The sequence below is a fragment of the Hemibagrus wyckioides genome, linkage group LG17, assembly GCF_019097595.1.
Source record: "Hemibagrus wyckioides isolate EC202008001 linkage group LG17, SWU_Hwy_1.0, whole genome shotgun sequence".
Classification (NCBI taxonomy): domain Eukaryota; kingdom Metazoa; phylum Chordata; class Actinopteri; order Siluriformes; family Bagridae; genus Hemibagrus; species Hemibagrus wyckioides.
Window position 1 is genome coordinate 4,982,223 of NC_080726.1, and position 13,106 is coordinate 4,995,328.

General features: G+C 38.5%; 1 protein-coding gene across 3 annotated transcripts in view; it reads left to right on the forward strand.

Annotated features, from left to right (window-relative positions):
- The window catches only part of stard13b (StAR-related lipid transfer (START) domain containing 13b), a 103,397-nt gene that overhangs the window by 27,521 nt on the left and 62,770 nt on the right, over positions 1–13,106 (forward strand). For all 3 annotated transcript variants that reach the window (XM_058413178.1, XM_058413180.1, XM_058413181.1), the window contains one exon: positions 1,414–1,444. In XM_058413178.1, the coding sequence (XP_058269161.1) occupies positions 1,414–1,444 (31 nt within the window). The remainder of the gene's footprint in view (positions 1–1,413; positions 1,445–13,106) is intronic.

Consider the following 13,106-nt stretch of genomic DNA (forward strand, 5'->3'; position numbering starts at 1 on the left):
ACTGGACAGTAAACAATGTAAATGTTGATAATGTCCTTTCTACAACAGTTTATAGTCATGAGGAATTGTGCAACCAAGAGCAGTGTAGTTTCTGAGTTCATTATAGACTTAGCACTAATTCCTTCCTATCGAAAGACTGAGGCAACGGCAGTTCAAAGACGACATGACTGTCTCCATCATATTATAACCAATACACCGAAAAGTACTGTTCCTATATTGTTATGTCTATATATAACAACATGTCTTCCTATATCTGTTCATAATGGTTAGTTCAGCTTTCCAAGAACCTTCAGGTTTATCAATAATAATGTCAATTTAAGGCTGTGAGATTTATTGAAAACTGTTTTAACTATAATGTGAAAGCAAAATTAGAGCGTTTTGTTCATAAGCTACAGAGGTGTGTGTAGGAATGTGGTGAATATGTGGTGAATGTAGTATATGTAATCTAGCTTGCTTTGGTAATATGGAAAATGTCATCATTTTAAGGAATTTTATTTGGTAATAATGAAGCATAACCTTCCCATTATTAAACCCTAGTCAATAGAAACATGATGTTTTTATGTGGAAGAAACTGATTTCTTTTAAACTGAATTAATACCTGCTCTTGAATTATATTAATTAATTAAACTGCTGCTGAAAGGGTGGAATAACTCATCCAGAGGAAAGTGCTATCTTCCATTCCATTCATCTTATCTCCATTCCATGTCCATGACTAGAGTCACAGTGCTTGGGGGATTAATTTTAAACTTTAATCCTAAAGTATTTTTCATTCTATTTATATTTTAGATCGATGTTTCTATGCTTCTATAAAGCTGCTTCGAGACAATGTCTGATGTTAAAGCCAGGGAAGAAAGAGTACACGGTCCTTCTCACCCAGATAGCACGCCAAATTTCTTCTCTTGGTCTCCTGGCCACGGCTGGCTGATGGTGTCATCATCGGGATTTGACCTCGCAATGTCTGGGTGATAGTGTGAACGCTTTTCCTGGTGAACTTACAAAACAGCATGCTATATTGCTCACGCAAAAGACTCCGTCAGGGCACAATTGTGAAATCCTGTGCCATAAATAAGTAAATCAGGGTGTGATAAAGTATACTGACCAATGTACTGTAAATCCATAGCTTGTGTATTACTTCACTGAGATACTCACGTAGATGAGTGTAAATATTTGCCTTCTCCAGTTTTCTGGGTTAAACATAATGTAAGCACCTGAGTCAAAGTCAGCAGACTGAAAAGTATCTAGGAGCCAGAGAAGGAGATAAAAGGTATCAGGGGGAAAAAATGGGTTTGGGGAAAACAGTATCTGGGAAAAAAACTAAAGAAAAAAGAATGTGAGAAAAAGTCTGTTTTATTTAACTTTATGTATAGTAATAAGACGCAAAACTCACTCAACTGCTCTGTCTCTTGTTTCTAGATGTCAGCGAAGAGAAAGCATGGCGGAGCAGGTAAGAACCGGCTTTCTTTAACTTCTTGGAGCTGTGCTTACAGACGTCTCTTGACAACTGGCTTCAGCATATAAACCATTAAATTGATGTGTTGGGTTCAAGTGGAAGCTTTCTCATCAGCGACTTCTGAGCTATTAGAAATCCAAAACCATTAGCGGTTAAAAGGTTCCTCGATGGTATTTTCTCACAGCCAGTTTATCTGTGAGAGACAAGAGAGGCCATGTGTGTGACACAGTGTTTAATCACATTACACGTGTGGTGTGAGGTGAAGAGAGCCTGAGCGCTCTCTGACACAATTGAATTACAAAAGCGCACTAGAATGTGGATGATCATGAAGTCAAGAAGGAAACTTTTTCAGGCTTTTTGGTTTTTTAACTCCAAAGAACTTGTGCCCTTTTGTTGTTGTTCTCTGTAGTCTGGCTCATGTCTGAGTTGGTACAGAGAGACAGGGACAGGTGTCTGTGTGTCTGGAGTTTAGAGAATGCAGAAGCATGTATCCCCCATTTATAGGCTTGGTGTGAGGTACAGTTTACATGTGTGGGGGGCGGCATACCAGAGCATTGTTACTGTTATGGCGATCTGAAATATTTGGCGTGGCATGATGTGGCCCAAGGGGGGCAGCTGCGAGATCTCGACTGGGCGTTCTGGGATTCCAGTTCGGGCTCATGTTGCTCTCTCACATGACCCTGAGGTCGCATAGCAATGTGGCACAAAGGTACATTATGGCACGTTGACGCTTCTCACTTTCAGACTCACATCAGTCCTGCTGTATCTGTGTGGCCTGAATGACGGACGTGAAGGCAGCAACACTCGAACATGGCATTACCTCATCATGAACCAGTCTGGAGCATGTACTCAGGGTTTAAAGGATCACTGACATTTCAGGAACACTTTAGTTGACGGGCATAAGCTTTGAATAAATCTTTTATACGGTGATGATGGAGAATTTGTCTGAGGTCATGTTCAGGTTTTGTATTTTATATATATCTACAGTGTTTTCATGAATATATCATGTCTATATGAATGTCATTTTTATATAAATCCCTGATTATTAAAATCACCGATCACTGACTGATAAATGATGATGAATGGTCTGTTATTGATGATGTATACTTTGTTATTATATCAGCCATTTAAAATGCCAAATTAATGCTTCAGGCAAAGATTTCATAAGGAGACAAAAGAGATAAAAGTCATGTCTGTTTTCATTGAGGTGTAACTATAAATGGATAAAAAATATTAAGTGCTGTAGTGTAAGAGGAATAAAACATTTCAGGATGTGCAGTTAAAGGAAAATAATCAACTTCAAGATGGTAAAAGTGACTGTGCTTCATCACACCATCCCTGCTCTGGTGGTTCTCCTTTAACCGAACATCCCCAAGTGTTCTAATTATTTATTATTCTTACTTTTTGTTAATCAAACCGAATAACAGAGGTTGTTCTTTCTTTATTGTACAGGCAAAAATCACAACATTTCGATGATTTTCTTCTTGTTTTCGTTGTGTCCGTGTTCATCATTGAATGTCTTTGAGTGGTGAACATGAACCTCATTATTAGACACTCAGGGATTTAAGAATTTTTTATTTTTTTTTTATAAATATGGTCCATTATTTCCATTCCGAAAGTCGAAAGTATTAACAAACTTCCAAGCATTATGCAGTGCTTATAGAGACTCTATAAATATAAAAAAAAGTATGAATGATAATCCTTTGGAAAAAAACAGTCAGGTGGTTATCGCTGATTAAGCGGTCGCCACAGTGGCTACTCATTTGGGAAGTTGTAGTTGGAGGGTTAATCATCAAAATGACTTCATTTGGTTGTGTTTATTTTGGAAAAGTGTTTTACCATGTGTGGGACGCTGCCCTTATCCGTATTAACTGCGCATACTTTAGCTGGAAAGCTTCACTCGGTGTCACAATGTGTTACGTTCAGCCACGTGTTTCGAATCGAACAGCCTCGCTAATGGCAAAAAAATAACGATGATGCCATAAAAAGTCCAAGCCCATACAGTTCTGGGCACATGATATAAAAATTCCCCTCTCATATTTTACTACTGAGCCATACAGCCTGCATGATGTCAGCGTACGTTGAGGCCAGATGGCGAACAGACGCTCCGTAGCGCACTAATCATCTCATTACAGTGGTGCTCTGCAGTGAAATGTACAGCGAGGGATCCAGACCACAGCCAGAGTTACAGCGAGGTCGGCCATCGCCGCTTAACGATCGGCTCTAAAATTAAAACGTGGTCATTTCTTTAATCCGATATACAGGCTGTTATTTAAACTCATGCATCGTGCAATCAATTAAGTTTGGGGATAAAAAAAAGCCAACACACAACCAGCTGGTGACTTCAGATTTCAGACTTCAGCCTATATTGTTTAATATTCTGCTGCATTGTACAGTATATTAATTAACGTACTGTATTTATGTGGAAGCAGAAGTTAGAGTCACATTTATTAATGAGTCTTGGATGGTTTAAATCCATGATATGAAGCCAAATAAGTACAATATCAACAACTTCGGACCAATTAGATTAGAATATCGTGGTATAAACTGTATCATGTCTGTATCTATAGTTTCCTGGATTTTCCTCTCGTTTTTGTTGTGTTCATGTTCAGCATTGAATGTCTTTGTCATGTCTCACTTCACAGTGGTGGTTAATATGAAGCTCATATGACAGTAGACACTCTGGACTTCAAGAATTTGTAGTGTTTAATAAGTATTTCTATTTTTAGCTAGCCTACTAGGAGCGATATATTCATAGAAAAGTTACAAACCCCCCCCCAAAAATTTTGTGTAAATGAGTAAATGTTGATATTTCTGCTCTCTCCTTGTTCATAAGAGGCTATAAGTTGATCTTTAACCACTAAAATTCTGTTTGTTAGCTACTGGTATACTTGCCAATGCTAGTCTAACCTGACATTAGCAAAGAAAACATATCAGTTAGACAGTTAACCTTTACAAAAAATAAGCAAAGCTAAGTTACCTCAGAAAATGTTTTTTTCTTACAGGAAGTTACAGGAAGTTCATTCTCCTAGGGAAGTAAAGTGCCTTCTTTTATACAAATCGTCTATTGTTATACGTATTTCTGTTCTTATCTAGCCTACTAGGAAATGTAAATGTAAAAGAAAATGTTGATATCAAACCCATTTCTGCTTTCTGAGATGCTCTTAGTGTTTGTTCACAAGCGTCTAAAATTTATCTTCAACACTAAAATTCTGTCTCACACTGAAAATGTCCCAGAAGTCCACTTCCAGGCTGCTGGTGTAATAGAACTTCAGTGTCCAGGTAAAAAGGGTTAAATCATGAATAGATATAGTTTTATTTTATTACATAAAATGTTACTGTTATGAATAAGGAATAAAGAGTGTAATATACTGTACTTGGTGAGAGAAAGATAATGGATTTATTTCTAGGCACAGAAATGGATGAATGTGGTTTTGGCTGTTCTTCAGACATAAAGCGAGCCTTTGTAGTCGCTGCCACCTACAGTATTTAAGTTTGGGTTTTGTTTTAGTCCAGACTTTATTGTAAACATAGCCCTTAAACATAACCCTGAATTTACCTCGAGGTCAACGTTTATATTCCTAACCGACTGGACATCGATTGAACCTTCTTTATCCGTTCCTGCCAGCGCCACGTCTTTAGCGGTCTGGTTCCTGCACCCAGCCGTGGGACAGGGTCCCATAAACAGATGTCTCTCTGATCCCATAAAGGGACATTAGCTCTGAGGCGAGTTAGCGCCAGACCCCTGGGAAGAGGTCGAGAACAAACAAGACCCAGTGCGCTTTTTAGACTCTCAGAGAATACAGGAGCTCCTCTCATCCTCCAAACCCCCCCACCCCTCCAGAAGGTTGGACGTTTGATCTCTGGCTTCACAGATCCTGGACGTATCTCAGTCTAGACGAGCCCATTATCGATCGGCGAGCATTTACCGTCTGAAGGAAATTAATAATCTGTGCTTGTTCCTGTTGGGAACACAGCACAAGCTATCAGGTGTCTGCTCGGATTCTCCAGCACTCATGTTTAGGAAAAGGAAGTTGGTAGAAACATATGGAAAAATGCTTGAACTTTTTGACCCTTTCCATTTTTTTTTTTGGTGTTGTTTGTCTTCTTGGATATAAACAGAACTCCTCTGCACAATCCCTACATGGATATTCACTGGAGGACTTTGTTCATCCTTATCATTTCAATTTTTTATTTTTTTTGTCTTAACAAGCATCTCGTGCTGATGGATTTATCAGCATTTTTTATTACAATACTTGATAAGGTTTTTTCCTTGTACTCAAATGCATAGGTTGATAAAATGCCATCATCTGTACAAAACTCCCTAAAAAGCAAAATTTGGAGAAAACTGAAAATGACAAAATAAGGACTAAGCGCTCCTCCTAAGCACAGCATGCGCTAAATCTTAATTGACAACACATTACCGACGTATATAAACTCCTTCCTTCTGTTGTAGGGTGCCAATACTTTTATCCTAACTAAATGCCTAGTCTACCTTTTTTATACATTTGTTTAGAATTGCTTTTTCTAAGTATAAAAAAACAGCATGAAACTGACATTAAATTGGTGAACTATGTGAAATCGAATGATCAAGTGAATCTTATTTATAAAATCTTTAATGGTCTCACAAGGATATGAATATTTTTCCCATTTAAACTCTTTTAACCTTTTTAAATACACCACTGCTTGTATAAACGCTCCTCATGAATTCGCTTGTATCCAGTTTAATAAATGATGCCCAGTGATCTATAAATCAAGAAACATTAAAAGAGCAAATGCTAATGAACTATGCTAATGAACTAGCACTTGCACTAATGAGCAATTTATCATCATGCTGCTTTGTTGAAGGTGAAACATCGATCCCATCTGTATAGGATGCTAGTTCTGGATGTTGTGGAAATGAGATACTTGTCTCAGGTTGATTTTATTTTGTGTGTTCTGGGAGTTTGGGATATTTTGAATATTTTAGATCAGTTTATGGATTCAGATTTCTAACCAAGGTCCCTGTCCATGTTAGAGAATTCCCTGCACCCAGGATAATGGATTGGATTCTGCTAATAAACAGCACTGAAAGGAGATGAAGGGAGTGTGTTAGAGCGGGGAAAACACAATAATGTGGAGCAGAGAGAGAGAGAGAGACTACTCCAGGATTAGGGATTGGTGTATCAGTGGGTGATTAGTGGAGCTCCATGTTTCTGGAGTGTATAGAGCTTGGCTCTTCATGTGTCCTAGTGGGATTCCTACAAGTTCTCCGGTTTCTTCCTAAAAACATGGCCGAGATGCACTGTGTATACAAAATTGGCCTTTTGGTGTGTGTGTGTGTGTGTGTGTGGTGCTCTGTTATAGACTGGTATCCCATCCAGTGTGTATTCCTGCCTCATAGCCAGCATTCCCGGGATTAGTCTCCAGATCCATCGCAGTCCTGACTAGGTCAAAGTGCCTAGTGAAGATGAATGAATGGTGCATTAATAGAACAATAAGGTAGAAAATAATAATAATAAAAATGAATAATAATAATACTTAATTTACATAGCGTTTACATTATTTAAAATACCATCGTATGACCTCAAGGTTTAGGAAAACAGCTTTATAGAATTATATGACACTATTCTTTGTAAATATTACAATATATTAATAATTGGTTTTTAGGTTTGAGTGTCTGTTGAGCAGACCTGGCAACCCCGGCTACTACAATATCCCGGCGTGGCTTTAACACTTTGGGGGGTAGGTGTGCTCCATTCGCCCCTTGTTCGGTGTGTGTATTAATAACCGGTAGCTCTCTTTGTTATGATAAAACTCACCTTGTCAGACCTCCCGTCTTACAAAAGCTGACATAAGTGAAAAGCTGAGGCACGGTGCCCCAAAACTGTCACCCAGAGGCCACAGATGCTGAAGCGCGAGCCTGGAGCTAGAGCCTCAAATACGTCTCGAATGCTTCTCCCCTGTCTCTATATACGGTTATTCCACCCTGACAAGGCGCATCCAAAACCATTCAGCACGGGAAAACAAAAGAAAGACTGTGGGAGACTGGAAAGCACCCTCTCTCGGGTCGGAACGCTCTGTACCAATGTATTAGCATTAGCGAAGGAAGCAGTCCCACATGGCTGACCACATTAAAGCAAACTTTCCTCAGGAAATTTTTTATTGCCACAGGGTTTATTTTCATTTTTTTTAAGCAACCCAAACTCCACTCACATTTCCTTCCAGCATTTCTTTTTTTTTTCAGAAAGGATGTCAGACAGCTCGGATTTGCGAATCTGGATTTTTTCACATCCGCAAACGTTTCCTAGAACTAGATTTAATCGCTCGCTCTAGAGAACGGAGTGAAATTGAACAGATCGTGACGTGGTGTGCAACAAATGATTTGTGTTGGTATTTTTCAGCCGTGCTGCACTCCTGCGCTGCATCAGTAGAATCATGGTGTGCTATTTCATTCGGAGAGATCTATAATATCGACCCATCTGAGCTCAAGCTAATTTTGCTAATGCGCTTTTTGTTGAATGGATGATGCCTCAGGGAGCACTTAAAAGCACATATTAATCATCAGTAACACTCCCTCTACTGTGTGTTCATCAGCATTTCCTTCTCAACTTACACCCTCCCCCAACACAAACATTTGTCTTTCTCGTTCCCTACAGACGCTACGCTTAGGATGTTACAGAAACATCCTGAATCTGAAGGGCTGTCTTATTGGTTTAGTAGACAAAACAAATCCAGTCCGGATCCCATTTAAAGCATGAAAGGTTTGGACATCATTTGAGCTCATATTCTCTTAACAATGCCAAACTTTAGGATAGCCGTGCTTGATCTTAACTTCTATTTCACGTTTCTGTTTCTATTATTAGCCAACTGTAATAAACAACTGTGACAGCTAGTATTATCGTAGCTTGCTTGCTATTGTAGGCTATCATAATGGCATTAATTCAATTCAATTCAATTTTTTTTTTGTATAGCGCGTTACAGAACATAAGAAATATTGTACAAAAAGTTCAAGATTAATATTAGACAAAATGGTGGTGACTTATATTTGAATTTATTTGTTTTTATCCCTTATGAGCAAGCCTGAGGCGATGGTGGCAAGGAAAAACTCCCTTTAGATGGTAAGAGGAAGAAACCTTTAAAGGAACCAGACTCAGAAGGGAACCTCATCCTCATTTGGGTGACACTGGAGAGTGTGAATTACCATAAACACCTGTATAATGTCCTTTCTACAGTCATAAACAGGCAGTTGGAATTGTGTAACAAGGAGCTCCTGAGTAACTCATAAGTTACCTCAACATCTGAGTTCTTTATAGAATCAACACCATCTCCTCCATGAAGCCTTCAAATGCTCAATGATGGAGATAAAGTATATGTAGGGTGTTATTTTGTGTATTGTTGTCCTCAAAGTCCACATGAGGTTGGCATCTTCTCTTTGAATATCCGGAATCTTCATAAACTTCAAGAACATCACCTGGAGCTGGTACACCTCTAGATGCCTCGAGATCCTTGCAGGGTTGGGCTCTTTTCACTGAAGGTCTGAAATCTTCATGAAGTGGGACACAACTGGAGCTGGTAGAATCTTTAAATGCCTCTGGATGGGTAGTAATATAAAAAATCTGGATGGGTTCTCCGGTTTCCTCCCCCAGTCCAAAGACATGCATCATTGGCTGATCAGCATCTTGAAATTCTCCATAGTGTGTAAATGGGTGTGTGTGACCTTGAACTGGGTTGGCATCCCATCCAGTGTGTCACCCACCTTGTGCCCTGAGTCTCCTAGGATAGATTCCAGGCTCCAGAAAATGGATGGATAGAAAACAACATGAAAAACAATATATTATTTCAGTAATATATGGGCCATTAGGATCCACCAGAAAAACCTTGATGCACTGATGCTTGGCATCAATTCTATAAGTCTCTGGACTGGTTCTGGAGCGATGATTGATTGTTTCAAAAAGGGTAATCCCACAGGTGGTGTATTGATTATGGTGCTGGTGGAGAGCACTTGTACTCCAAATCTTCAGTAGGTGGAGTGACTTGAAAGCTGGAATGGCATGAAAGCTATAGCATATGATTGGGAACATTTTAATTAAAATTAAAATTCAGGTTTTATTCATCACATACACAATTATACACAGGACAACGTGCAGTGAAATGCCTTTTACGACGATCCTTGATATGAAAATAAAGCCAATTAACACTAAGGTAAAAAGAATAAAAATAAGGTAAAGGAATAAAAATAAGACACAGAAATAGACAGTAGAAATAAATCATCTAGGGCACATGAGGAAAATATGGTGGAAAATTGCAATAGAAAAATAAACCTGAACACCACTGATTGGATTTGAATATGATACAGTGATGTATATGAAGTAGAACAGAGAATGTTATATATATATATATATATATATTTTAGACTCATCAAACCATATGTGCCCTTTGGACGGGGGTGGAGAACACGCCCACCTGGAGAGAAATGTTTCATCATGAGATAAAGGTGATGAGGAAGAAAGGCCTAGGACTGATTTGTAGTGATACTTCACTTTAAGGGGACCATGAAAAGCTGACCATGGGAGTTAAAATAAAATTATAAATCAATTTAATGTTTCACGTATCATCAATACTGTAAGGCATAGACCTATACATGGAACAAAATCTGTCCACTGAGAATTTAAGCAGCACCAAATCATCAGGAATGTTGAAAAATCTGGTTTTAGGACTGGCAATTGTTCCTGTTGAGGAACTCCCATTCAGGTTGATAATGTGAGTATGACATTATGATTAAAGATCATTACAAGTCTTAAATTAAGAACTTCTTAGATCTCAGATTAGGCTTTAAAATCAAAAAGCCCCAGGATCATAAATCAGCCATTTTTAGTTCTCAGATCCACTGATCTTCCTTGAGTTCTGGTCTATTTGAGACTGGGTTTGGTCCAGTTTTTCCCCCGCTCTATATCCTCCCATCCCTGGCCATCTGCTCTCCCAGGGTTTCTTTCCCATCCAAGGCTGTCTGACTCCTGGTGGCCAGAAGGGTGACCCTTGACAGCTGATCAGCACACAGGCTTGTCTGGCAGAATTGTAGCTAAAAACCCTGAAGAGTGCACTTCTACAGACATTTTGGTACTTGAGTGGTAGATACTTAACATTTAATTAGATGGAAATTACAAGAAAGTTCAGCTACATGCTTTGAAAAATTTACATAACCATACATACATTGAATGAAGTAGAACTCAAAAGTGAAAACAGTTGTACTTCGATGTAACACTTGCCACATATTTTGCAAGTTCATTACAACTTATGTGAAAAAGACCACAGAGTAATGCACAGTACTAACACAATAGACCAAACCTCTACACTGAAAAGACTAGACTAGTCTGTTGTTTAACTGCAAATTGGTGTGTTATAAGAAGAATAAAAACATTTCGGGACGCAACGTTCTAAGAAAATAATCAACCTCCTCTAATATCACACCATTTTGCACCTGATTAGGTTTTTATCAAATAATGACATATCATACTATTTGTCTGATTGTAGCTGCACATCATCTTGTCTTATTATCTTGTCTTCTAAATATCTTTCTCTTAAAGGTAATAAGAAGAAAATCTAAGAAAACTAAAAGTGATCTGTCCTGAAGAGTTCCTCTGCCTACTGTGTTGGAAGGGAGACGTGTTACAAAGTGCTGACACTGGAGATTTCTTCCAAAAATGCTAAATATAAGACCCCTCTATATTTCTATTATATATTAGCTAGGTGTTGTATAGCGCTAACAAAATGTACCCTTTACGATGTAAAAAAGCAAGAAATATTGCAATATTGAGCATAAAAAGTCAGCGCTAGTGAGCTTTTCATCCTATTTCCAAAAAGCAAATGAAAAAGTTCGTGTAAAGTTCACATGGCAAATGAAGCTCTAATATCCAGCTCGTGTTTATAGCAACATCACCACCATTTATAGTTTGAATACAGATCAAGCATATCATATAATTTCTTTCATACTTTTAACTTTGAATCTTCAACACTTAGCCTCCAAACAAAATACAATGTGTGCCATGTTTTCCTCCTAGCCACTCAGGCAACCTCCGTTCCATTATGTGATCATTTGCAGGCTGTCTCCCGTGCACCATTGCCCAAATTGGTGACATCATGTGTTTAAAGTTATAAGCGGGTGGTCATGTGGCAAAGGCTTTAAAGAGCGCTGCTGGCATTGCGACTGCATGAAAAATTCCACATGTGGAAAGATGCAGGATGACTTGTGGTTTCCTGTGGGCCTCCACTGGTGCCACCGGATCTTTGGAAAGCTAAAATTCCACAGAGGTTATAGACTGACTTCGTAGTAATTAAACAAAGACAAAAGAGGCAAAGGTCAAAACCAGGAAGTACAATAAAAACGGGGCTAACAAAAAAAAAAAAAAACCAAGCCTCGTATACGTATACAGGCAAACTATTTCACCTAACACACAACCGGTGAACACAATAAGGTAACAAACTGGACTAAAAGGACTAGAACAAAACATGTAAGCATGTGATGCTTGTTCACAACACAAAAGGGGAAATTTGTGACAGCATCCATCCATTTCCATCCGTGACAGGAAAATTCCCATAAAGCAAGATTTCTATTATCCTTTGAACAGCAAATATGGAAATGTGTGTTTCTTTATACAGCTTGACATGCTTCTATGTGCATATATTCAGTTCATTTCAATTTAATTTAATTTATTTGTATAGCACTTTAAACAATGGACACTGTCTCAAAAGCAGCTTTACAGAAGTCTTAAAGTTACTATTTATCCCTAACATTTATCCCTAATGGGCAAGCCTGAGGGGATGGTGGTCAGGAAAAACATCCAGAGATGATGAGTTTTCTATAATAGAAGGTTTTTTAGTAGCTCTGGCTGTCACACAAATTCCAGATATATATTAATGCACTTATTCTAGCACAATGAAGTCCAATCTTATCCATTAAGGGCTGGTGTGGGTGCAGGTTTTCATTCCTATCAAGCACACCTGATTTCACCTGCTTAATCAACTCATCTTGGCTTTCAGTAGACTCAGGTGTAGCTTCTGCTCATTTGGAATGAAAACCTGCATCCACACTGACCCTTTGTTGAAAAGACTGGACACCCCTGTTCTAATACATCATCATTTCTGTAGTAAGATGGTATGGTGTATAATCTGTATAATCAAAGGTGAATAATAAACAGATTAAAAAAATTATATTTAACAGAGAAAAAGTGTAATCACTGATATGGTCTCCAGTGTCCAAGGCTTTCTAACAGGCAGTACAGGGTATTTTCTATAACTCACTTCAAGAAAGCGATAAAGAGAGGATTGTGAGGGAAGGAGTGTTTACAGCTGCTATAACGTACTATATGTGATAACAGGAAATTTTCATGAATGCTCCACAGGATTAAACATAGCTATAAACATTTAGGGGCAGAGATTAAGGCTCTGGGTTGTTTTTTTGGAGGATTGGTGGAGGATCATTCACTGCCAAGCTGTATCATGGCTGACCCTGCGCTCTGACCCCAACCTCCAAAGCTGGGATATGCGAAGAAAGAATTTCACTATTCTATAATGTATATGCGACCATAATAAAGGCTGGTAAAATGGTAATATTTGGCAGATCGCTTTGGTCTAAGCGGAAAAACACCCTCTGAACCATGCTGTTGTATAAAAATAA